The sequence below is a fragment of the Hipposideros armiger genome, unplaced genomic scaffold (assembly GCF_001890085.2).
Source record: "Hipposideros armiger isolate ML-2016 unplaced genomic scaffold, ASM189008v1 scaffold_557, whole genome shotgun sequence".
Lineage (NCBI taxonomy): Eukaryota > Metazoa > Chordata > Mammalia > Chiroptera > Hipposideridae > Hipposideros > Hipposideros armiger.
The window spans coordinates 1,125,600-1,153,500 of record NW_017731907.1 but is presented as its reverse complement, the minus strand read 5'-3'; the positions used below and the strand labels follow the sequence as shown (position 1 = coordinate 1,153,500).

The window sequence follows — 27,901 nt, the reverse complement described above, 5'->3', positions numbered from 1 at the left end:
AAAAATCACTTTTACACATCTTTTCATTCACCAAAACATTCAAACAGAAAACAAAATCAGAATTAAAATTTTTCTTTATCAATCTAAATATTTTAAGTCCTTTTATTTAAAGCCAGCAAATAAACGTGCATATATACCTATTAAAAACCCATCAACAACCATCAGACACAGAACCAGGAAGTTTATTTACTTAAAACACTTTACAACTATGATACTGTTATTGGACAGTCATTTATTTAAAATAATATCCTAAATACTTACAAAAATAAATCAAGTATTGCTTCCATTTTTCAAATGTCAAAGTCTTTGCCATAGAAAATAGAAAGAACCTTTTATAAACTAAACATTAAAGTACATCATGTTTAATAACTACACGCTATTTTTTTTAATGATTGTGCTTTAGCGCTTTACAAATTTCTAAACCACTTTCCAATGTACAGGTTCACAGTAAGAATGTATGCATACAACCATACACACACATTTTTACATAGGAATGGTTCTCATTAAATATACATATAGAGAACCTAACACAGAAGTATTGTGCTCGAAAAGCCACCCCCCAGAGCTAGATGTGCCACTACACAGAAACAGGTGCAGAAGTGCAGGCATTATGTAACATTGAAATTAGCACTCCAGGTATCCAAGATGACATCTTAAGAAGGGATATCCAATTTAATGTTTTCAGACAAGACATAGTCATTCTTCATCTATATCATTAGTTCATTGAAAAAATAGAGTGAACCTAAAATATTTCTCAATACATTAAGTCAATCTCAGGATAAACATCATTGCCATATGTATATACATTTTTTATTTTAAAAAGAGAAAGAAATGTTAATTTTAGAGCAAATGCTCAAAATTAAAGATCATATTTAAATTGATCTGTGATTTTACTTATTATCACTGGGACATTCAACTCCTTATCACATAAATGAATGCTAAATTTCTCTTCCCTGGTATATGCACTTAAGCCTCACAACACAGACATGTATAATTCATGGTTTATGATGAATAGTTATAATGCTTTACCACCCACAGGGTGTCAATCTCACTATATTAACCAGATGTGGGAAAGAATCTCACTTCTGATCATTTCCTGAATTTCCTTATGATTAATCACAATAATACAGAACTTTAAATTACATGTCTTGTATACATATATCAAGCAGTTTAAATTCTACTTATGAACTAGAAAAGTGGTAAATCAAAAAATTTGCTTTTTTTCCATTAAGAAAAAAAGAATCCAGCTTTGACTTTATTCATAAATTGCATGAATTATTTAGAAATCTCTAGTATAACCATCAAAAATTTATGAGCAGTTGAAATGTGAAAATACTAATTTATTGAAATTGATGTTTTACAATAAATTCCATTAAAAGGGAGCCTGAAGAGCTTGTAAAAATCTCAATTATAAGCAAGTAGTAAATACCAAAGGGCAGATGTCTTACATTGACCAAAAGATACCAAAATGCCATAATACTTAGAAAATTTTAATAGGCATGCTAAAATGTTTTCAAAGGCTTATTCCATTTCATTAAAAGTCACAGGCAAGCAGAGACTACAATAATATACAAAAATGCAAACAAACAATATACCTGTACTGAAAAAAGACATCAAAATCTAAGAGGTAGTCAACAGAAGTAACCCTGATAAAACAAAATATCCTGACAAGATGCTCCCTAATCTCAGAGACCCAAATGCAGTATGAAATTCTTGTATTTTCAGTGATTAAAAAAATTTATTGGTAGACAATCTAAAAACCAAGTGTCTAAATGAGTAATACTGTTAATGAAACAATATTCATATTTTCAAGGAAAGGTTAAAAATAAACTCTAGACCCAAGGTCTATAGCCTGCAGGCCAAATCTGACCTACCACCAGTTTTTGTAAATAAAGTTTTATTGAAACATAACCACGCCTATTTGGTTTACATATTGTGTATGGCTGCTGCTTTCATACTTTATGGCAGAGTTGAGTACTTGCTATTGCTCATATGGCCAACAATGCCTAAAATAATTACTATCTGTCTCTTTACAGAAAGCTTGCTGACCCCTGCCTGGTCTAGACTTCTGCTGATAGGTATGTAGTTGTTAAACAGTGCGGGAAAGATTACTAACGTCACAACATAAGGTATCCAACTATAAGGAAAGCAAGATGCTAGTTATGTCACAATTTAATTCCTTTTCATAGTGAAATTGTCCTGTTTCTTCTTTTTACTTTTGTGGTCTAACATCAATGAATATTTCTATGTTACTATAAAAAAGTTTTAGTGTGGCACTGTCCAACAGAACTTTCTGCAATAATGGAAATATTTTATATCTGTACTTTCCAATACTGTTGCCATTAGCCAACATGGCTATTGAGCATTTGATTTGAACTGTGGCTGGTGCAACCAAGGAACTTAATTTTTAATTTTAATTAATTTAATTAAAATTACCACATATGGTTTGTGGCTACAATATTGGACAACACATATTTTACTCAACTAAATTAAAATTCCAAAGTGTGACTCTTAAAAATAACCAAAAAAAGAGGGAAAGTAACACCTTTGAAAATAAAGAGCTTTGGGTTTAAATGAACTGAATACCATAAACTCAGCCTACCACAGATTCCTTAATTAGTAAACAACATCAAATTGATTCCAAATTGTTTCATCACTGCACCATCTCTTTTCAGTGAAGGGGTAAAACCCTGAAAAATTTATGCTTACAAGCAAAATAATTGTAATCTTCATTAATTATATTAAAGAGTATGTGGATGTTTCACACAAAGTACATTTTTTCCCAGCTTTTTTCCCCATCAAAGTCACCACTTAAACAGTCAGTTTATGTCCGCACACTTCACATTTCAACCATGCTGTACAAAAGCACTTGTTTATAGCAGGTCCACGGGGAAGTATGACGTCTTCTGAATCTGCAGAATTTTCAATTAGTCACTTTACTATGGCAAAGTCATTTCAATAGTCGAATCTTCCAAATGTTATATCTTCCATTACATGACAAAATATACCCATTCAATGACAGAATTAGAGAATAGAGGTAAAACCTTGTATATATCTAATAAAAAAATATAACATTTTTTTGTATAGTTCTACATGTGCCTACCTTAAGAGTATTTTTTATATGGACCAAAACAATAAAGCAAATGTAGATATATTTTAAAATTACGTATTACTGATTACACATTGCAAATTAACCAAGTTACTGGTACAACTGAAAACACTAAAATATACAAAGTCAATTTCAAATTACAATACTCTCAAAACACAGATGTTTGTGATGTGTGCCTGATTACATCTTCCAATTATTCAAATGTGCTCCCTGAGAGGGATAGCTAATTCTCTATTTTGTTTTCAAAGTTAGCCAGCAAAATTAATTTCATGCATTTTGAGGAGCTGATATCCAGCATCATAAACTTCTTTTTCAATCTGGTTGTTAGGGGAAAGATACAAAATATTTTAAGGGCACTTCTGTTTATGTTTTCTTTTGTAGTTTAATCAGATGTTGTAGCGGGAACTTTAACGGAGAGATTTCTTCTGGTGGTGGTGATGTGCCGTTGCTGTGCTAAGAAGGACCGAGCAGGAGGACATGCGCCAGTGTCTTTGCAAGCACCACTGCTGCTCACAAGTCTAGATTCCATCCCCAGTTTCTGGAATGCTAGACTCTGAACAAAAATAAACAAACAAATAAAATAACTATTTAGAGTAGAGTTTTAAAGCGTTTTTTGGATACATAAAAATCATTTAATCCTCAAAACAATCCTATACAGCTCGTGTTTTCCTCATTTTTGTAGAACAAAATATGGGTTCAGAAGCTACTTAATCTGCATACAGTAATGGTATTAAGAAAGGAAAAAAAAAGGCATAAAACCCAGTTTCTGTTTTAATTCTCTGAATATGAAATCATTAAAAACAATAGCATAAAATAACGGTCTAGAATTAAGCTGAATTACAACAATTAAAAAAAAAAAGGCTCCAAAGTAAATTGCTGTGCTTGGGCCATCTCTCCACCCTCTATAAGAAGATATAACACAATAGAAAAGCTTAGATCAATGGTTCTCTGGATTAATTAACACCACTAAGAGTCTGTTAAAAATACAAATTCTACCTGTAGATTTTACCCAGACCTACTGAATAAGAAGCTCTATAGGCGAATTTATACTTGTATTTTAACATGACTTCTGATGCATGCTAAAGTCTGAGAACCACCAGTATAGTTCATGCTTACTATGGTCCTTCTCTATACTGACACATGACAAAATGATTGTTGTTGCTCCTGTTGAGTTTCTTAGTAAAGGAACTAAGACCACATAACACAATTTTCCTGAACTAAGAGTGGGTAGTAATTAATTAGTACAGAACAGAGTAGATTAAATTAGAACAGAGTAGATGCTCAAAAAAATATGTTAAAAAAATGAACAACTAATACATTATTTGGCTTTAATATCTTTAATGATTTATGTATCAAGAGGCCATAGGAGAACAACAACAACAAAAAAAACAATACACAGTTCTCTATATTTACTAGGATGACTAACCCATGAGGGAAGATTCTGGGAACACCTCACCCATGACTTCCTTCAAGGCCTTGCTAACTGAAGCCAGATTTTTACCAAATAGAGAAGAAGGGGAAGAAAAGAGCACAGACATAAAAGAATGATGGCATGAAAGAACAAAGCATGTTTGAGGAAGGATAACCAGTTCTACATGGTGAAGCACAGGGTTCACATGTGGGGCGTCTATAAATCAATATTCTCTCAGACTAAATACGCAGCACCTAAGGTAGATGGTAGCTGGTTATCTATTCCAGCTGATTACAATAATCCAAAAGAGCCATATACATCATGAAATGCTACTCTTGAAAACATCCTATACATACTAAGGAGGAAAAAGTAAAATACACATCAAATTATTTTATACTGTTTTCTCCTTGTTACGACAGACAGTTAGTTACTGAAGAGTATTCTCTGGATTAAAAAAAAAGCAAATATTTTAAAGCACACACTGAACGGCTTTAGGGAATGTTAAAATAAATATTGAGTACTAGCAGCACTTAATTTGGCATTACAGATATTCACATTTCTAAAGAAACCCTTTCTGGAACACAGATTAAATGTTTTAGCCCAAATAAGGCAATTTTAAAAAATATTTATGGATTGTTGTGTGTGTGCTTTATGTGTATCAATTAAAGGTCAATAAGTCACTAAATCAATTCACTGATTTTGAGAAAGTCAAAATGAATTAAAAACAAACTAAAATATATAGTCAATTTGGATAATGATTAACATTAAAAAAAAAGCAGAAGAGAATATGACATAAAATACCTGAGTGCAATGCAGTCAGGGTAACTTTTGTTCAGTTATATTGTAAACATGTATATGTAATGATTTGTAGTATAAAGTTATTTCCTTCAACGGTTCTTGGTCAAAATGTTTGATAAACAGTTCTAAACATCCAATCATTGACTGAATTTCAACTCACCTTATTATACCAGGCAGAAACAATGAGTTTTTCTTCGTAATCACGGAATTTTGCTACTTTACATTCACTCTGGAAAAAGATATAAAGACTATTATTAAAATCCCAGAAATAACCCCAACTAAGTAACTAAAAATGGAATCATTATTGAGAGAACCTGGAGAATGAATTTTGAGATACATAAAATCATCAAAGTGTAAACTGAATCATGGAGAAAATGCTAGTAAAGCACCTTAGGAAAGAAAAAGATTGTGTTAGTAAATCTTTATGTCAGGTATTTTACGTAGAACAGATATTTTAAAAGCAACATTCTCCCCCCCCCCCCACCCAAGAAACTAGTGATTCTTATGGTACTGTCACTTATATCTAGAAAAAAGTAACAACTGCCTTGGGTAACAAAACAGACCTGCACCTATGAAGGAATCAAAACTAAGGAGAAAGAGATATAATAAAAAATATCCCCAAAAATCCTTTAAAATCTACTATAAAGCTTAGTATGAATTTTTATTTCTGAATTCTTGGTTACTTGTATACTAGACTGCCTGTGGCCTTAGTTACATGCCACCTAGAGACAGACATTCATTTCTTAATTACTCTAAAACAGCTAATTTTATAATTTTGTTGAGTACAGATAGAGTTGGATCATAAAAATTATAATCTTGAAACATCTGAATGTTTTCACAGCAAGATGCTGATGATACAGAAAGCATACAAGGAACGAGGGAGGTAAGAGGTAAGATGCCTTTCTTTTGGTTCACACCCGCTCCAGACAGACTCCCCAAGAAAGCTGGCATATAGAATAACCTCTGCTATTTACATTACTTTTTTCCTTTTTCCTTTTTGCAGTGTGCGTACAGATGAATACACATAAATTCATGGCCTATATGCTGTGACTTAACTGAAATTTTTCCTCAAAACCCTAGAGCTAAAGGCATGGTCTTGTCATTATACTTGTTGGGGCGCTGCATTGCAACATAAACAATGATGTGCATTCTCATTGGCTTTCACTAGGAAGTGAATCATCAGGGCAAATTAGATTTCAGAGATTCAGTCCAAGTTTCATTATTTTATAGATTAGGAAATGGAGGACCAGAAAGGAAAGTTGACAACTTTAAGATAACTTACCAATAAAACTATAACCCTGACTTCTGATTTATATAATATTTAATGTTGAGAATACAGAGATGTAAGTAAGATATAGCCTCTGCCCTCAATTTGCTCTGACACAATCCAAAAAGAAAAATGATGCTATTGTGGGATGAATTCATGAGTTCAAAGTACTCGGAATCACTATGGAGAGATAACACACTTTGCCAAAGGAATATAAGGAAAGCATTATAGAGGAAGAGACATTTGGAACCTGAAGAATGAATATATTTGTTCAGAAAGATCCCCCTAACCAGTGCTTTTTACAACACCTGACAGCCTGGACAAGCACTTACAGAAAGCACACATAAGGCTGGTGTGTATACTCTAGATGTTAAAGTCGTTAAAGTCTTTAAGCAAAATATCTCTACGAAAGTCCGCATCTACTGGCTCAGAAATAACACAAAGAAAATGCTAAGTGAACATATGTTTCTTTGAAATAAAGCATTGCTAATTGATTCAAAAGGAAACCAACTATAAATTATGGGAATTTCAAGGTCAGTATATAGAATTCAACATGGCTCTGCAATTATGCATGTTATTATGAGGAAGTATATACTGACTTCAAGAGTAGCATCACACTCACGATAGTAATAAAAACAGTAGTTTTGTAAAACACTTTGCAAGAAAAAATTAGCACATGTCCAATTATAAAATCTAAGAATATACAATTCCATACTGACATACTTAACCCAGCTCATAAAAAATGATATAATCAGTGACATAAAAATATTAAAATTTAAAGACTCAGTTAACCAATGAGAACACACCATTACTAACATAACTTTGCATGATTAATAAGAGACTGACACTTTGTTCAAGGGTTTCATGGGATTTTTAAGTATGTACTTCTTTCTCTCAGGAATTCCAACTTGTAAATTTGTTTGGGTTCAGTGAGGAACAGGGAAAACGGTAAGACAAAATTGGTTAACTGAGTACAGTACCATTTTTAAAAGGTGAGCTTGGTTTCTTTCATTTCTGAATGAACTCTCATCTGCATCATTTTAAAAGGAGCGTTACATCAGGGCTCTTAAAAACTAAGGGATAGCCACATGACTGGCTGTCACAGAGCGGGAGAGAGACAATGCAGCATGGTACATAAGCGGTAGAGACGAATCTTGTGGGCAAGTGAGATGCTCTGCAGTAAACACGCTCAGTGCAAAGACATGATATGATATTTCTAACTTCTTGTAAAATTTGATCATTAATGGCAAATATCTGACAGCAGTTACCAGGATTACCCAGAAAAATTAAGAGGAGATGCATGATTATGAAAGTTTTACCTCCAGAATCTCAATTCTTCTCTCTTTCTCTGCCAACTGTTTTCTAAGTAGCATTATTTCAGCTGATGCTGGATTTAATTTGGGATCTAAAGTTTTTATTACCTATTTAAAGAAAAAAAATGTTTACTTTATTTTACCAAATATTGAAATGTAACAACAGTCCATAAAAATCTATGTAATTGGAAAAGTGTCCAGAAAGTGGTCCAGGAGCTAATTATAGTTTGTCTTACAATCAAATTTGAATAACAAAATAACTTATTCCACAGATGAGAAATGGTACAAAAAATTCAGCATAAAAATGGAAAGATCCCCATTCCAAAATCAAATCTCCCTTTTCCAAGGCTCAGTAAACAGGTATAGTTATTTAGCCTTATCAAACTTTGAGCACTAAGGTCTTGAAATAACCCTTTCCACATTTATCTGACTTGAGCATTATTTAAAATTAGAATGAATTCAATAATTATAGTGGAACTTGCTGACTGTATAAAGCAGAAGTGATATACACAAAAAATTCTTAGCAACAATCTTTTTTACTACCATTATCTAGTAAATGTAATTCAATGTATAAGGTCATTATAATACATATTGACCATTTTGTCTACAAACACTAGGGTGCTCAATCACATTTATAAAAATTATGAAAAGTTGGGTAAAACGAGGTGTTTGATCAGAATGCTGTTCAGAGACTTAGCTAAACTATGTAGGTAAGCAGTATGACAGGAAATCAACTCGTAAGTGTCAGGAATAAATTATAAGCAGAAACAACAACTTTCAATAATAAGGTCATCCGAATAATATAATTACAAATCTATTAAAAATAGTCAAAATTATTTCATGAGTTAGGAAATGTCATCTATATTTACAGTGGTAAAGGAAAAAGACTAGAAGGTAACATGTCTAAAATTACTGTGGTTCATTCAAAATGATTTACTGAGTGCCAAAATGGCAGGCATTGCGACAGATGGGAATAGAGCACTTCACAGCAGACATGGTGCCTGCCTTCATAGAGTTCACATCATACAAACAGACACATTAAAGAGTTTCAATCATGACTTACTTACAAAGAAAAAAAATCACGGCTTGTTACCCCTAAGCGATAAAAAGTATAGTTTTGACTTTTCTTGATTTTGTGAATTTTCTGTAATGGACACACACAATGCTATTTTAACCTCTCCCCCAAATAATGTGAAATCACATTTACAAATAAGCAACTGTTTTTTAAATGATTATATTCAGTAATGGCAAGAATATGGTATTCTTTGTCATTGCTTTGTCCCGATTAATTATAATCCTTCTAGAGTATCATTCAGAAAAATATATCAAGCATCTTATTAAAATGCTGTTATCCTTTAATCCAATAATTCTATTTGACCCATTAACCTAGGAACAAGGTTAAGATAATAAACCAAAATAAGTCAAAAGCTTTTTGTATAAGTATGTTCCCTATAGACTTATTTCTAAGATCAAAAAGAAAAAGCGAAAACGAAGTATTTCAAACAACAGGATGATGACTAAGTAAAACTACGCTATATCCCACACCACTGAATATCATGTAGCCGTTCTTTCACTTTTGCGAAGTCTGTTGTGTGATTTCTGTCTTGTTTAGTCCTGTATTTCCAGTGCTTAGGCATTCAATAAATATTAAATTACATTTATAGAGCATGAGAAAATTATTTTAAGTTTTAAAAATACAAATCATATATATATATATATATATATATATATATGATATATATACAACACACACTTTTGTGTATGTATATCATGGCCAAGAAGTATGGAGAAAATATGCATTGAAAAAAATTCACTGTTAAGAAAATATATCAAAAAGTTAATAGCAATTATCTCTGGAAAACTTTCTATAGTTTATATTTGTTACTGAGGCATTTATACTTCTGTAACTGAAAGAAACTGAACTGTGGCATAGACTGACTGGATGTTTACCAGGTCTTTTCTCCCTCGAAGTTGAGTGTGGCTATAGGCCTGAGTTCTGCCTACTGAAGTGAGGGTGAAAGTGGTTTACACTGATTCCAGGCTTGACCCATTACATATCTGCCATACAATCAATGCTTTCTTCTCTCATCTGCTAGTTGGACAATGTCAAGTGCGTCTGAGAGTCATGTGTTGAAGAAGGCAGAGCCTCTATCAGCTAGATGCTGTGAGTGGCTACATGGAGCAGGGTCCCTCCCCTCACTGATGACTGGGTTTCACGTGATCAAGAAGTAAACTTCTGTCTTGTTAAGCCTTAAGATCTTGGGGTTTACCTGTTGCTGCAGGTACTATTTATGCCTCAATGAATATTATATAAAACAAACATAAAAAGGGCAGACATTAGCAATATTTTAAAGCTTCATCACTAAATTCTCTTTTTATTCAGTATATAGAAAAGAGTACATTGACATTCTCTGAGAGAGAACACTTAATTAGGAAAATATATGGTATTCATGGAAATAAATTTTATGAGAACAGTGCTTGCAGATGTTTAGTAAAAAGTACAAAATAAAGAAAAAGAAGAATTAGTGTGGTGAACACAAGAACAGTGTTTAACTGTCTAACTTAGACTAAATACTAATTACAAACAAGTTTGAAAAGCTAAATTTTCACAAAAGGCAAATGTGTTTTCCTTTTAAGACCTAAAGATGCCATATAATATAGTCATCGTTTTCTCTAATGAGGTCACTATAGTCCATGTTTAAACAGTTCCTATTAGCCACGTGTTTGTTTTATGTGATCCGGATGAGTGAGAGGGCACAAGGGCTGGTGTGGAGACACACTGGGAACCTGACCTGCAAGGAAGGGTACTGGGGAGCAAAGGGACATGATACAGGTACAGGAAGAGCAGTACAATCAGGTGGAACAGGCGTAATTAGAACCTGAGTCACAAAGACTTGAGCTCTGTAAGATAAGTCACTCACATTTCTTGCCTTCTCTAAGTACATTTTATATCGTTCCTCCATTGCTTTCATATCTTCTTCTTTCTTCTGAAGAGCAGCTTCAAGTTCACTGATCTTTTGTACTATTAATGAAAATGAAATAAAACATGACCAATTACTACCTACTTAAAATACTCCATCCTCACACACAAAAATATATATTTATCATATATATTTTCTAAAGACTGATAAGAGAACATAAAACTTTTATTTATTCTTTGTAGTGAATTCTTATCTAAAGCTTTTGAAGTACAACCAATACATCCTCATTTTGTATTATTTTTTCTTAAAAAGATCTATAATCTGATTTGTCTAGCTATTTTATCCTTTCTATCAAGTATTTCAATGAGCAAACGTACTTTACAATGTAAGCACAACTATCATAAGAAAAAATAAAGCACCCTTTCTACATAATGTTTAAAGTTCATTTTAATCTGATTTTAAATCATTATTTTATTTATATTTTCATATATACTAATTCTATATTTTACAATGTTTGATACTCCTACATATCAATCAGTTCATTTTATTAGACTGACTTTTTCTTGTTGCCTTAAGATTAGATAGTTTATTAATTACTTAAATCACTCAAAATTATCATGGTATTTATTTGCAATGTATGTGTCTATGCACTGTCCAAACACTTATACACAGTTTTTGTATGCATCAACTAAAAAGGGCAAGTCTTCAGATCCAGGCTTTTACAAATACCTACCATGCTGGTTTATATCTGGCTGAAGATCTTCAATGAGCTCTTGTTTCTTCTGCAATTCTTCATGTACCTCTGTTAGTTTTTCCCTAAGTAGGGGAAAGAACATGGAGCTTTGGAGCCAAACAGACCTAAGAATGAAAACTAGTTTCTGTCACGTAACATTTGTGGACTGTGGGGAGGTCACTTGCTGATGCTTACTTTCCTCACCTGTGAAATGGTAATGACACCTGCCAAATTAAATTATAGGGGTTGTTGTGAAGATGTCTGGCACATGATGGGTGCCAAAAATGTTAAAATTTTCCACCTTACCACCTTTGCCTCCTAAGAAAGTTAAAGGAAATATTGTATGGGATAAGCATTCCACCTCTCCACATGATAGATGCCTGCTTTGTAAACTCTTTAAATGATATTAATAATTGAAAAATATAGGATATGGGATCACTGGCAGGTGGACTGAACCTTTTAGCATGTTTTTCTTTTCACTTTTTGGTGACAATGGTGAACATTCAATTGGCATGAGGGTTTTGCTTTTGTAAACAAATTCAGAAAAAGGATATTAACTTTAGAAGCTTTTGAAACCCTTCCCCTCTCATATTTGATATAAAATATCAGTTTTACTTACATATGAGCTTCCAACTTCTGCTTTAGTTTGCTGGACTATAAAAATTAAAAACAGTTGCTATAAGATAACTATTGTGACAAAGATAAATTTTCCAGATATCGAAATCTCTTTAACTCCTTATGAAAGTGTATTACTTAAATTATACATGTGATAAAAATTTGTACTTCTAATAATAAACTTGTAAAAACATAAAATTTTAGGGATTTTTTTCACTTCAAAGGAGAATACGAAATAGAATAAGAAGAGTACAACAGCAGAAAGAAAAATAGTTCATATTCCTAAATACAATGTAAATAACATTTGAACTTGAAGAAAAAATAGCAAACGCAAGCTGAATATAATATATGGAGGAGTATCAAACACTTAAATGCCTAAAAAAAAAAAATCACTTATTTAAAATACAAATTTTAAGATTTTACACCTTTAATGAAGAATAGACAAAAAACTAAAGTAATTATCTTAATAATAAACCTTTTCATTATAAATGCAAGAACTTTAATATTAATTTAAAAATTAAACGAAGCTATTGGATTTTGTTAAAAAATAAACATAAAATTTCCTCTTTAAAAACCAGGAATTTAAATTGCAATAGTAGTTCTGAATCATCTACTGAATAGCTGTAGAGTTTAAATACATATGATCTGAAATACAATTTGGACACAAACAATTTTTTTTTAAATATAGAAATTTAAAATCTTTAAAACATTGCAATCCAAAATGTACTCCCCAATTAGATCTCATTTTGAAAGTATTCCCTAATGTGCCTTAAAAATATATTTGTATTAGAGAGGTTACAATACCGTATATATGCACATATGAGATGCCGCCATGCATGAGACGATTTCTATTTTCCAAGCCCCCAGGGAAAAAAGAGAAAATCGTATAAAGCATAAAAAAGACGGAAAGGAAATAAAACCCTTTCAATCTTTCTTTTCGTCTCTTTAATACTTACTCTCCCTAGTTGTCTCCCCCATTAACACAGGTAGAATCACCTAACATTTTATCTAACCAATATACCTAACACACAGCTAGCCCTATCTTTTTGTTGTTGTTTTAATTCAATACATCTCTCCCTCAGTTATTATTTCTTTTCCACTCTATATACAGAGGTCAAAGTATAAAAAACACTGGTAGGCATATTTAGCCTGTTTGATCTCTTCTAAGTCCTCTTCTTTCTGCCCTCACAATATCTGTCATCAAAATCCATTAGAAATGGCAAGGTTACCAGTATGGAAGGAGGGAAGAAAAAAGGGGTAATGTCTTCAAGATGCATTAAGGTTTCTGTCCTTCGAAGGTTGGTTTGAAACACTTCTTGAATGCTCTTTTGGTATAAATAATTTTCTCATTCTTTCTCTTCTTATTAGAAGTTCCCCTCAATTCTGACTGCTGTTTACTCTCACTGGGTTTTTCTTAGGCCAGCCCTGTTGGGATCCCAGCAGAAATGTGAAAACCTCAATTGTGGCATGCACACAATCAGGAATTACCATGAACTTAGGTATAGCTGTTGAGGAAGGATAGATATAAATCACTTTCCAATACAATGATCAATTTATAGGATCCAAATTGGCAAAATCACTGCATCTGTTATGCAGATATATACGGTATTTAAGGGTACCACCAATGATAAGAGTAGTACTTTCAAAGCATCAGGACCTATTATAGAGTCTACACACAGCAGAATTATGATACTTTTTAAGTTACTTACACTTCCTCCTTCAGACTTGGAGCCTTGTTCCTGTAAAGACTTCTGGAGGTCTTCAACCTGCTGCTGCAATTCTCGGATGCGCTCTTTGCTCAGCCTATTTTAAGGTGAATCATGTGTGTTTATTTGTATTGAAAGTCAAAGTAGTTAAGGATCTATAAAGGTGCTTTTATACAATTAAACTCATAAAGTATACATTTAATTGCAGTAACAAAAGCTGAGCATCATCTGTGGCTAGGTATAATATATAGTATGTAATATATAGTAGGCTAGTTTCAAGGAAATATTTAATAAGACAGTTTTATCCTGAAAGCACATACTCGTATACCCATATTTAAAATGTTAAGGTACTTTATGTATCAGTGACAAAGGCACAAAATTTCTGCACTGTACTTACTGGTATAAAAATGAGAAAACAAGCTCATTTTCCTACCATTGTATTTTTAATGAATGGAAACTAGGTTTCCTTTTCCTATTTCAGATTTCACAGTGTTATCAGGAGAAGAAGAAGGTCATCATTTTCCAACCATTTCTTTATGACTTGTTATTTAAATTAAAGAGATTCATACTAGCAACTAGTGCATATTTTTAATTTGTCATAATCTCATTCCTTAAAACCCTGCCTAAGAGTTGCCTCCATTGGAAGTTACCAGCAAGAGAGAGTATCTGTCTTTACATGTAATTATCTATTCATATGTCTATCTTTCTATATTAACTCTCTAAAAGCTGAAACTTAATATATCCTGTGTCAATTGATATTGAACTGTATAGGACAGTAATATTTAATGATCTCTTCAGAAAGCTAAAATGTTATTCTTTTAACTGCAGTTGATGTAATAGTATACATACTATTGGATTTTGTTGAAATCCTGAATGAGAGACAAGGTTCAAGTGTCTCTAAAATTCTTGGTGGTCTCTAAAATCCAACAAAGGTTGGTCAAATAAATCTAAATACTTTTACTGCAAGTATGCGTATGATATTCATAAGGGGCGGCTGGCACTGTGGTGAACAGCAGAAACTCAGGCGTCACACTAACAGAGGGTTCAAATGTAGGCTCCAGAAACTACCAGCTGTGTAACTTGGAGCAAGTTATTTAACCTCCTTGTACCTCAGCTTTCTTACCCATAAAAAAGAGATAATCGCAGTCATTACTTTATAGTTATTGTAAGGATTTACTGAGCTAATATCAAAACGTGCTTTAAAAAGTACCTGACATATAGTAAGCACTACATAAATGTTGTTTTTTTAATATTGTAATTTTTGAGCACCTCATTGGTATCAGGTAAGTTCATCATTTGCTTTAAATACATTATCTGTAATCTTCATAACCTGAAAATAGGTATCACCTTAAATTTACAGCTGAGGACTTTAAGGGGATTTAAGTAACTTGCCCAGAACCAAACAGTAAATAAGTTTAAGAAAAAGTGGGATTCGGGCTGGCCGAGTGGCTCAGTTGGTTAAGAGCTCGCTCAAGAGCTTGAGCTCTGAGCAACAGCAATTCGATTCCCGGCCTGAGCTGAGCGGCCGCTGAGCTGCCAACAGGTGGCAGGATGGCTCAGCTTAAAATAAATAAATAAATAAATAAATAAATAAATAAATAATAAATAAATACATACATACATACATACATACATACATACATACATACATAAAAAGAAAAAGTGGGTCAAATTTGACTCCACAATCTATGTCCCATCCATGAACCAGACAGCAGGAGAAAGACAGAGCGTCATTCATTCGTTAAATTTTCTTTCAATTGTAAAGACAGCCAAATAAAATTCAAGAATAAGCAACCAGGTTAATAAAGTCTGCTAAAAGTAATGGATAGTGAGAGACTAAAGACAAAACAAAAAAATTAATCTTTTTCTAAAAATCCTAATTATTTTAACTACAATGGTATTTTCCACTTCTGTGAATCAAGATTTTGTGGTTAGGTAATGAAATCACCATGTCGATCATAAAGGAGAGTGTCACCTTTGCTCAGTTTCTAATTCATTTGTCTTACGATGCTTCTGTTCTAGCTGCTCCTGAAGTTCTTCAATACGTTGGTTCTCAGTACCTTCCTGCTGTAAACGAAGCATCTTATTTTCATGTTGCAGTCGAATAAACACCTCCCTGATATAGAAGAGTAAATGTTTTTGAATTTTTTAAATGTAAGAGATTTTACATTCTTAACTTTAAAAAAAAATGAAATTCCCGTCCACTCAATAGCTGTGTTTTAAAATGTTACCAAAGCTTCTGAAAGTTTTTAAGAAAAAACTATGTAAATTTTAAGACTATGTCTCGAAAAACAAGTAGTGAATTTTTAAAGGTACAGGTATAAGATTATGTTGTGTATCATTAAATGTTTATTATGCAAATTCCTAAAGAGATAATATGCATTATTTTACTTTGATAATTTAGAAACTATTCACTAAAGGTAATATGTAGCATATCCTTAGAAAACATACAAATGAAAAGCAACAGATTTAAGAAACTACGGTTTGACTAAAAATTTTAAATATACTTTTATGATAATGGCAGTCATATGACTATCTCTAGATTTTTTTGATTTTAGAAAAACTTTTTATTATAGGTTTATATGTTTTAAAATGCAAATGATAGAAATGGTATTAAATAAAAAAGTAATGCTCGCCTATCTGCTGTCCTCCTAATTCCCATTTCATAAAAGCAACTCATTTCAGTTAATCTCAATTTTGTGTTTCTGAATGCCAGCATCATAACTTTAAAAAATAAGCTCACTGGGCAAGCCAATTGGCTCAGTTGGTTAAGAGCTTGCTCAAGAGTGCAAGCTCTGAGCAACAAGGTCACCGGTTCAATTCCCACATGGGCCAGTGAGCTGCACCCGAGCTGAGCTGCTGCTGAGCTGCCAACAGGTGGCAGGGTGGCTTAGCTGGTTAGAGCACGTGTTCCTAAACAGAAGGTTGCCTGTTCCAGATGGTGGGCTATGTCCGCCCACAACTAAAGGCTGAACTCAACACCTTGAGCTGAGCTGCCGCCTGGGTAGCTCAGGGGATAGAGCGTGCGCTCTTAACAATGAGGCTGCCAGTTCGACTCCAGCATGGGATGGTGGCTACGCCCACCTGCAACTAATTGAACACAGCACCTTGAGCTGAGCTGCACGACTGGACTTGGAGCTGAGCTAGCTGCGCCCTCCACAACTAAGATTGAAGGACAACAACTTGGCTGTTCCCCTTCCCCAATTCCCCAAAGCTGTTCCCCTCACCCAATTCCCCACCACTGTACTACTGTTCCCTCCCCTAACTCCCCAATAAAATCTTTTTTTTTAAAGGCTCATATGGCTATTTAAAAAATTATTATAAAATATTAAACTGATTATGGTAACTGATTCTAACTAGATATTAACAACTAAAAAGTACACACTAGTTTGCAGTCCAGCACTTAAAGAGCTCTATCTTAACCAAAAACCGAACAAACTGAAAACCAACTGAAAACTTTGTAAATATGCTCAGTGCAAGAAGACAGTCACAAAAGGCCACATATCATATGATTCCATGTCTATGAAATGTCCATAACAGGCAAAGTGATAGAGACAAAGAGTAGATTATTGGTTGCCTGGGGATGGAGTTAGAGGGGAGGCAGGAATGGGAAATGACTGCTAATAGGTACAAGGTATCTTTTTTTGGGAGGAGGGGGGGTGTGATAAAAATGTCTCAAATTTGATAGTGACGATGGTTGCACAACTCTGTGACTATACTAAAACCCACCAAACTACATTTTTATGTAGTTTAATTAAATGAGTGGATTATATCTCAATAAAGCCACTTATAAGAGCAGAGTTTGAAGTAATGAATAAATAAAACTGTTGCCACAAAAAACAAAAAACAAAAAACCCCAAAATAACCAGATTAGTCAAATTTCTATAACTAAACATAGCAATAAAATACCAAGATAAAAGTTGGGTCAAGAGGAACCCCTAAAATTTGTATTTTATTTAACTTCTGCTTACTCCTCCTGCTATTATTGACAGCTCCTCTTTTAAATTTTTTTTAACCAGTGGGGATTTGAATGTCATGTATTAAGAGGGTTTTCCATAGAGTTTAAGGATAGGAAAAGAAATTCAACACAATAAAGGTTATATTATAAAAATTAGAGTGTCTTCAGCTAGTAGTGAAATTTTACTTCTGATAAATTTAAAAACTATTATAGTGGTAATAATGATATGACTTGGAAAGTTAAAGTAGAGGAGACAAAGTCATTTTGAGTTCTATGACTTGTAAAATGAAAAGTTTTAAAAGCTAAGAAATTCACAAGAAGAAATTACATTTCTAATATCACGCAGGGATTATCAATAAAAATAAATTTACCTATATTCCACTGGCATAATCTCAGCAGCAAGATTCTCATAACTTTTTGAAGCAGATGCATCTAGACAACAACAAAATGAATTAATATTTTAGTATTTCTACCAGTAAAAAAAAAAAATGTCTAACTCCAACAACATTCACCTGTTTGGTTTAGGTGATCCTGTTGTACTTGTGAACATCGAAGTTCTTCATTCGTTTCTTTCAGAGTATCACGCTGTTCTATTAGTCTCTAAAAAAGAATTGTTTGTATAAGCAAAATATTTAATTCTGCCCACAGGCAGTGCGCTTAATGCTTATAATAATTCATCTTAACAAGTTAATTTTATAACTGTTGCTTAGTTAATTAAAAATGGCAATGTTTTAATTTTAGTGCTAAGGGCTAATTTTCTCTTGCATAAATCACAGAAATAATAGTCTTTACATACCACAAAACTTGTGATTTCTCCATTATATAGTTTATCTTTGAACCTAATGAATGTAATTATGAAACAGAGTACAAACACACAATTGTAGAGTAATAAAAAAACAGCAAGAACTCTGGAGGAAAATAGGTCATGGATTGAATTCCAGTTTCACTACTTACTAGCTATATTATCTAGGGCAAATTATTTCACTCTGGCTTTAGTATCTGAATCATCAAAATGAGAATCCCAACACATAAATCCTTGCAAAGGTGTTCTGAGTAACGAATAAAGTAAGGTTTGTCAAGTATCAAGAAACAGTCTGGTGTGTAAGAGATGCTGAAGACTTGTTGCTTCTTTTTGTCACTGCTGTGAAATTCTACTGAAAGAAGTGATAAGTAAAGCTCTGAAAGTATGAATTTGTGGAAAAACACTACTTCCCAAGGATAGTAAGCTAGGACTGCATATCATTAGTGGTTTTATTTTAGAGCTCACAGCCAATGAAACATTTCTATGTTCTGTACAAATGACTCATATTTAAGTCATTTCCCCAGACTCGAAAAGTACTTTTGAATATAAAATTATGTTTTAAATGTTGTTATATTTCAAGTCGGTAAACAAAACCCTATTTTGTCCATTATGTGGATCAAAACAACCTAATAGTAAGTTGGTAACTGATTTCAAGAGTCCTTAAGTTGGAGTCCACAGGCGCCCTAGAGATCTCTGAATACTATAAATCATAACTACGGCAGGAATGAGGCTGTCCATAAACCTGTTCCTTCATAAATACAATGCGAACACTACCATATTTGTCAAAATCAACTTTTCCAGAACTCTGAAAATTAACGAAAGGCTTGCAATGACCTGAGGAGTATTTGTTAAAGAAAATCCGCTAAATCTCAGAACAGTGAGCTTTTGGTTCTTTTAACTTGCTTTACTACTATCACCCTTTCCCAAGCTCTGGAGTAAACTTGAAAACCGGCAGCCTCTCAATCACTGCGGCTTTGAAAAAGCATCAAGCTCAAGGGCCACCAGAAGGGGCAGCCTGGGTATGGAACGCCCCCTAAAAAGCCCTCTCCTTAGACAACTGTCACCATTTGACCAGGCTTGCAGTGCCCTGGAGAAACCCATTCATACGTATTTTTCATTATTTGAGCTGATTGATATTTGCTGTGTAGGAAAGTCCCTATTCCCAAGGCATCTGTCAAAAATAATCATCTGCAGTTGTTTATCACTACAGCTGCTAGAGGCTGTGATGCCAGTTAGGGAAAACAAGAGCCTGGCCACAAACTTACAAGGAGTATCTGAGAAACAAGATAACCAGAAGAGACTTTGAAAAGCTCTGACATATCCTGGAGATCCAGGAGGCCACAGTCATGTGTAAGGCTGTGCGCTTGCCCAGAACAGACCTGAGAAGGCCTCCATGTTTCAACTCTGGGTCAACTTGAGGCTCTATGAAAGCAGAAAATAACGTAAAGGCAGTTCTAAACAACCTAAGAATGAAGGTGTTTTACAAAATACACACTGAATCCTTCTGCAAAGATTGGGATAGTTATTGGTTCAAGGAATCTATGGAAATACCTGACAAATCATTAACTGAGCAGAGAATCCAGGGGCTGCACATTACAAAGAATGAAGACTTTACATAATTAGTCCAAAACAGTCACTAAAAAACCCAGCAACAACAACAAACCCTGAGGTTGAGGGAAATCTGATTTCCAGGGTCAAACTCTTTATTTTATATTATTTTCAATGTTATGTTTGCAACAAAAATACAAAACACACAAAGAAACAGGACAGTCCATACACAGGGGAAAAAAAACAACAACAACAGAAACAGTCCATGAAGTGACCTAGTAGGTAGACACACTAGACAAAGATTTTAAGTGAGTTAAAAAAATCAGGAAAAAAATTTCCAAAATCATTCTATGTGGTACTGATTGCCTTGATACCAAAATCAGGCAATGACATCAAAAGAAAACTACAAACCAATATCCATTAATAAAAATGGAAAAATACTCGACAAAATACTAGCAAACTGAATCAAACATTTAAAAAGGATTATACACTCTGACCAAATGGAATTTACCTTAAGAATGAAAATTGGTTTAATATCCGAGAACCAATGTAATACACATTTATACAATGAAAGACAAAACCACAGCACCTTACTGACCCAGAACAAGTATATAACAAAATAGAACAATCTCTCATGATAAAAACATGCTATAAACCATGAATAAAAGAAACATCCACAACTTGATATAGGGCATCTACAAACAAAATCCAAGGCTAAAAACATACATAACGGTTAAATAATGAATGCTTTCTCCCTAGTATCAGAACCAAGAGAAGGATATCCACTCTTGCCACTTCTATTCAACCTAGTGCTGGAGGTTCGAGCGAGGACAATTTGACAAGAGAAAGAAATAAAAGGCATTTGATTGCTAAGGAAGACACAAAACAATTTCTATTTGCATATGTTCTAATCTTGTATATAGAAAATACTAGATAAGCCACTAAAAACTATTAAAAATACTAAGTGAATTCAACAAGTGTGCAAGATACAAGGTCAATGTACAATAATGAACTGTTTTTCTATACATTAGCATTGAAAAATCCAAAACTATGTTTGAGAAAATATCATTTATAGTAGCAACAAAAAGAATAAAACACTCAGAAATAAAGGTGTAAGTCTTGTACAATTTAAAGTACAAAATATTGTTGAAAGAAGCTAACGACCTCAATAAATAGAATGTTATCCCACATTCAAGGATCAGAAACTTAATACTATTAAGGTAGCAATGTTTCCAAACTGATCTACAGATTCACGCAATCCTTATCAATATCTCAAGCTTTGTAAGAACTGACAATCTGGTCGTAAGATTCATATGGAAAATGTAAGAGACCCAGAATAACCAAAACCATCTTTAAAAAGAAGAACAAAGTTGGAGAACTCATACTTTCCAATTTCAAGTTACTACAAAGCTACAGTAATCACGACGGTGTCTTACTAGCATAATGCTAGATACACAGCTCAATGATAAGGAATTCAAAGTCCAGAAATAAACTCTTAAAGTGGTGGTCAAATAATTTTTTTTTTACTTTTCAAAAATATTTCATAGGCTTTTTTTTGCAGTTTTAGGTTTGCAGAAAAAATGAGGCGCAAGCCGAGAGTTCCGACTCCTCTTCCCAACCCTAAATTCCCTTATTATTAACAACTTGCATTAGTGTGGTTGCCAAGCCAACACTGATGCACTATTATTAGCTAAAGGACATAGTTTACATTAGGGCTTTTGATGGTTTACTTTTATGAGTTTTGACAAAAGTATAATATAGCCATCAAAAATATAAAAGTATAATATGTCCATCAAAAGAATAATATATCCATCATGGCCAACTGATTTTTTAACAAGGGTATCAAGACAATTCAATGGAGGAAAGAAAAGTCTTGTCGACCACCAGTGCTGAAACAACTGAATACACCCACACACAAAAGAATGAAGTTAGACCCTTATCTTACACCATGTATAAAAATTAATTCAAAATTGATCACATACTAAATACAAAAGCTAAAACTATAAAACTCCTAAAAGAAAATATAGGCGTGAATCTTTATAACCTTAGGTTACTCAATGGTTTCATAGAAACATTACCAGAAAAGAACAAACAACAAAAGAAAAAAATAGATAATTGTGACATCATCAAATGAAAAACTATGCTGTAAACAATACCATCAAGAAAGTGAGAAGACAACCCACAGAATAGGAGAAAATGTTTGCAAATCATGTATCTGACAAGGGATTTATATTCAGAATATATAAAGAGCTCTTAAAACTCAATAATAAAAAAAGCAAATAACTTAAATAAAACATGGGCAAAAACTCTGGAGACATTTCTCCAAGGAAGATATAAAAATGGCCAAGGAGTACACAAAAAGATGCGCAACTTCATTAGTCATTAGGGAAATACAAACCAAAACCACAACGATATACCACTTCATACCACGAGGATAGCTAAAATTAAACAGCAGTTAAGTGCTGGCAAGGATGTGGAGAAATTGTAACTTTCACAAATTGCTGGTGAAAGTAAAAAACAGTTCATCCACTTTAGAAAACAGTCTGGTAGTTATTTAAAAGGTTAAATATTGCTACCATATGACCAAGCAATATCATTCCTAGGTATATACTCAAGAAATGAAAAGATACGTCCACATAAAATCTTGTACATAAATGTTCATGGCCACATTATTTAAAATCAAAAAGTCGAAATAGCCAAGTGTCCATAAACTGATGAACACGTAAATAAAATGTGGTATATCCATACAATAGAGTATTATTCAGCAATAAAAATGAAGTACTGATACATGCTACAACATGGATGAACCTTGAAAGCATTGTGCTAAATGAAGGAATTCAGTCATAAAAACCACCGAGTGAAGGATTACATATTCTGGATAGACTAGGCAAATCTAGAGACAGCCAGTAGCTTACTGGTTGCTGAGGAGAGGGGGAGCAGAACGCAGAGTAACCATCAACAGGCATGGGGGCTCTCTTTGGAGCAAGGACAGTGTTCTAAACTTTGATTGCACTGATGGTTGTACAACTCTGAATATACTAAAAATCCACTGAATTATACACTTCAAATGGGCAAAATCTATGGTATGTAAACTATATCTTAATAAAGCTGTTAAAAACCACATCTATGGTCTTTGCTCTCAAGAAATAGACAGTCCAGTGTTGGAAAACATGGACCAAGACATATGACCTCAGCTCTGTCACTTCATCTTCCCTTGTGAAGGAAGCTATCAAAACTGCATGAAGACTTTTTACAAGACTTTCTTTAACAACAACAATTTCAATTTTGGAGAAAGAACTGGTTGATATAACTCCTATTCTTAGAGCAGCAAGGATCATATATTAAAACCTAAAAGCAGACAGGCACATTTCTTATCAATTATATTTATGCTTACCTCTTTTTCCTTAAGTAAAGCTTCATGTTTTTCTTCAAGCCGCTTCATTTCAAATGCTAGTGTGTCTGCCCTTTTGGATTCAGAGGACAGTTTAATGTGTAGATCCTGAACCTTTTGTCAGAAACAAAAGTAAAACAAGAGTATATAATATGGATAGTTTTTAAGAGTTCAATAAATGAGAAGCTGATGGTAAAATTTATACTAAGACTATAGTCTAATTTTAAATATTTGTGAAAATAGCACGTAGATGAGAATTAACATAAATTTAAAAATACACAAGTAAAAATTGAGCCAAATATAAACAATCAGCCTTCTACACTGGTTTTTCTCTAGGCTGTTTGATAAATAACAAAACAGAATATTTTAGGTTATAGCTCCTAAAACAGGCATTTATTGGGTTGTTGGAAAAGTCATGACGCATTTTTGCAACGAAAAACATAGAAAAAATACATCATGACTTTTCTGACAACCCAACATAACTGGTTACCAGAAATGCTAATAAATAATGAAATGTCCCTCAAAATATATAAGCTCAGAAGCCAATAAAAATATAAAAACCTAGATTACACAGTCAATTATCAACCATTGAATTAAACTGACAGAGGAAATTTATCATAAGTTCACAGCTGACTAAGTCAAGGTTTCTTCTATGCCATTCTTAAAGCATCAAATGAAATAACAAAGTTGAGGTCTTTCAATTTTAATGATTAAAAAATTAAGATTTTCTTACCTGTCTCTTGTATGTCTCTAATTGTGTACGTGCTGCATTTGCCTTCTTTAATTCTTCTTCTAAGCTGACTGTATTATGCATATACATCATGTTAGTTTCCTGTAAAGTTTTCACCTGCTTCCGAAGGTCATTCAGATCTTGTAGCTTCTGACGATATATCTCAACTGTTGATTCCAGTTTATTTGCTTTATCAGAGGTAGCCCTATAATAATAAAGATCAAACATTACTGCATAAAAACCAGTGAATGCACATAATTTTATTCTGACTGTAAAATGAGTCTTCCAAATAAACTATCTATTGGCAAAAAGAAAAGAAAAAAGGGCCAGCCGAGTGGCGCGTTGGTTAGGAATTGGCTTGGGACGCCAGCTCTAAGCAGCAGGGCCCTGGTTCGGATCCCACATGAGGGCCAGTGATGCTGCACCCTCCACAGCTAAGATGGTGAACAACAGCTCGACCTGGAGCTGGGCTGCCGTGAGCCGCTGGTGACGGCGTAGGCTGCAGTGGTGCTGCAGTGGGCTGCCGTGAGCTACTGTGAGTGGCTGGCAGCCAGTGTGAGCGGCTGGCAGCCGGCGTGACCTGCTGTGAGCCACCATAAGCAGCCGTCCAATGGCCAGTGACCTATCTGCCTCACCCGGGAAGAGCGCAATTAATACCAACATGGGCCAGTGAAGCGATGTCCTCCACAACTAGACTGAAGAACAAAAGGACAGAAACTTGTCTGTTCCCCTTCCCCGATGCCCCAACGCTGTTCCCCTCCCCCAATTCCCCAATAAAATCTTTAAAAAGAAAACAGAGAAATCATAAACTTTTTGAGAGCTTTGGAAATAAATTCAGGCCTAAAACTGACTAAAGTTCAGCTTTTTTGTTATAAAGGTATCAAAATAAATAAAAATGCTTTAAATGTGACACACTAAATTATCAAACTGTTTTATATATTACCACAATGTATAAAAAAGAATGGTTTTTAAACATAATTGAACAATTCTGAGCTTCTCTGTAGCTTATGGGTCAATTGTGCTTTGGGCATAATATGTCATATAGTTTTGCTCCAAGTATCTGATATGCTTAGAAGTTGATTCAACTTATAATTTATCTGGCAAAGCACTTCCCTTTACAGTTGTGCTTACTTGACTAACTGGGCTAGAGCAACAATAAATAAATACACAAACCAAATCACTGCACTATAACATGCATGTTCAAATTAATGGTTATAAAGATAGTTTCAAATGAACATGAAAAACTGTGTAACTAAATGGCTAATTAAGAAAATTTAACAGGAAATATAAGAAGCATGTGGACAGTCTATTTGCTTGAGTAATATTTCATAGGCAAAAGCTAAATATAAATTTTATATTGTCAAATACAATAAGAGAACTGTGGGATGACCCTAAAATAAATGTCAGGATTCTTATCTATATTTAGCTATATTTTATCAAATGTCAAAATATGGCTTGAGAAAACACATTTCTTCACATAAAAATTTCACAGGATAAACTAATGAGTACAAGGAAGTCAAGCTAAATGTATCGAAAAGTATTCAGCTTACAAATTTTTAAGAAAAAGGTATTATTTTAGAAATTGTTCTAACAAGACTGAATATTATCCTTAAACTGCAATTATTATCAACAAGCATAAAAGAAGTAAAGACTAGGAGCCTGGGTAAAAACTGATTAATACATGATACATAGGGATAACTTTAAGAATCTATGATTAAAATATGGAATGCTGAAATGATAACCTGGAAATGACAACTGTGTTTAGACAGCCATACCTAAGAACGTCTATTTCATCTTTCAGGGCTCTTGTTTCCTCAGCAAGACCAGTCAATTCATCATTCCTATGCTGAAATTCAATTAGTTGTTTTTCAAGTTCTTCACAGTGAACACGGTAATCATCTTTTGCAGCTTCAAGCCTTGTATAAAGAAAACAAATAGGCATATATAATGTAATTTCCATCATTTGTTTTCTTTTAAGTTCTTGGTGTTGAAACAGATGTGAGATGTAAACAATGTTCTGAATTTTCATTTTCACTTCTGAAACATGCATGCTTATCTTTAGTCAAACAGGAATTATTTCAAAAGATGAAGAGAAAATGTATAAGTATATATTAAAATTATATAAATATATACATAGCATGTAAAGTGGTAAAATATTAACACTAAGTAGACTGTGATAAATTAAGGATGAATATTTCTTATCCTACAGCAACAACAAAAATTAAAATGACAATACAGTGATTAAAATCAAATATTAGAAACATTATTTGATCAACCCAAAAAATGCAGTAAAGAAAAAGGAACAAAAAAATACATAGGATAAATGAAAAATAGCATGACAGACCTAAAAAAACCATATCAAAATACACATAAAAGGCAAAGGGTCTAAACACACACAATTAAAAAAACTGAGACTATCAGACTGGATAAAAAAGCAAGGCTCACATATATTCTAATTACAAGAAAAATTTTAAATAGACACAATAGATTAAATGTAAAATGATGTAAAAAAACTCATGCAAATAGTAAGTAAAGGAAGGTGGGGTGGTTGTGTTAATGTAAAAAAAAAATTTAAGACAAAAGGTATTACCAAAGATAAAAAAAGAGATATTTCATAATTATAAGTGTCAATTCATCAGAAAGACATACATAAAAGTGTATATAGCTAAAACAGAGTTTTAATATACATGAAGCAAAACAGAATCAAAGGTAGAAATCCACCAATCCATAATCACTGTTGTAAATCTTAACACCAGTCTCCCAATAAGTGAAAGTAAACAAAAATATCAGTAAAAATATAAAAGAGATCTGAATAACACTATTAACCAGCTTGATATAATTGACATGTACAGAACATGCCTGTCAAAACTACAGAACACACATTCTTTGCAAGTACACATGGAATACTCACCACAGTAAAACATGAGGAGCAATAAAATAAGTATCAAAAAATATTAAAAGACTGAAATCTCATGGAATATGTTCTCTAACCACAAGGAAATTAAACTAGAAATTAGTCACAAGAAATCTAGAAAAGCCTTAAATATTTGGAAATTAAACAACACACTTCTAAATAACATGAGTCAAGGAAGAAATCACTAGGAAAAGTAGAAAATTATTTCAAACTGAATAATAACAGAAATATAACTGATCAACTTTTGGGAACACATCTAAACCAGTGCTTATAGGGAAATTTACATTTTAAAGGCTTATATTACAAATGAAGAAAGGTTTAAAATCAATCATCTAAGATTTAACCTTAAAAGGCTAGAAAAACAAGAGCAACTTAAATCCAACGTATGTATAAGCAAAGAAATAAAGAACCGAGATGTAGAACTAACAGTATGGAAAGCTAATAGAGGGTATTTGAAAAGATTGATAAAAGTGATGACCCTCTAGCAAGAGTGAACAAGAAAAATGAGAGAAAACACAAATTACCAGTATCAGGAATGAAAAAGGAAATATCACTACAGTTCCTACAGTCGCTAAAGGGGCAATAAAAAGAATATTATGAGGCAATAAACACATCAACTTAAATGAAATAAACACACACCTTGAGAATAATTTACCAAACCAACACTAGATGAAATAGAAAATCT

At 33.2% G+C, this 27,901-nt stretch overlaps 1 protein-coding gene across 2 annotated transcripts in view; it reads right to left on the bottom strand.

Moving 5' to 3' along the window:
* Positions 1–163: 163 nt before the first annotated feature.
* Positions 164–27,901, bottom strand: part of HOOK1 (hook microtubule tethering protein 1) — a 62,099-nt gene continuing 34,361 nt past the window's right edge. Inside the window, exons 10-22 of one of the 2 annotated variants that reach the window (XM_019623681.1) lie at positions 26,078–26,218; positions 24,306–24,507; positions 23,576–23,686; positions 18,344–18,431; positions 18,203–18,263; positions 15,849–15,989; positions 13,877–13,970; positions 12,172–12,206; positions 11,553–11,635; positions 10,820–10,920; positions 7,905–8,006; positions 5,479–5,547; positions 164–3,662 (exon numbers count right to left, since the gene is read on the bottom strand). In XM_019623681.1, the coding sequence (XP_019479226.1) occupies positions 3,492–3,662; positions 5,479–5,547; positions 7,905–8,006; positions 10,820–10,920; positions 11,553–11,635; positions 12,172–12,206; positions 13,877–13,970; positions 15,849–15,989; positions 18,203–18,263; positions 18,344–18,431; positions 23,576–23,686; positions 24,306–24,507; positions 26,078–26,218 (1,399 nt within the window). In that variant the 3' untranslated portion in view covers positions 164–3,491. The remainder of the gene's footprint in view (positions 3,663–5,478; positions 5,548–7,904; positions 8,007–10,819; positions 10,921–11,552; positions 11,636–12,171; positions 12,207–13,876; positions 13,971–15,848; positions 15,990–18,202; positions 18,264–18,343; positions 18,432–23,575; positions 23,687–24,305; positions 24,508–26,077; positions 26,219–27,901) is intronic. The other variant, XM_019623682.1, reaches the window with a different exon arrangement.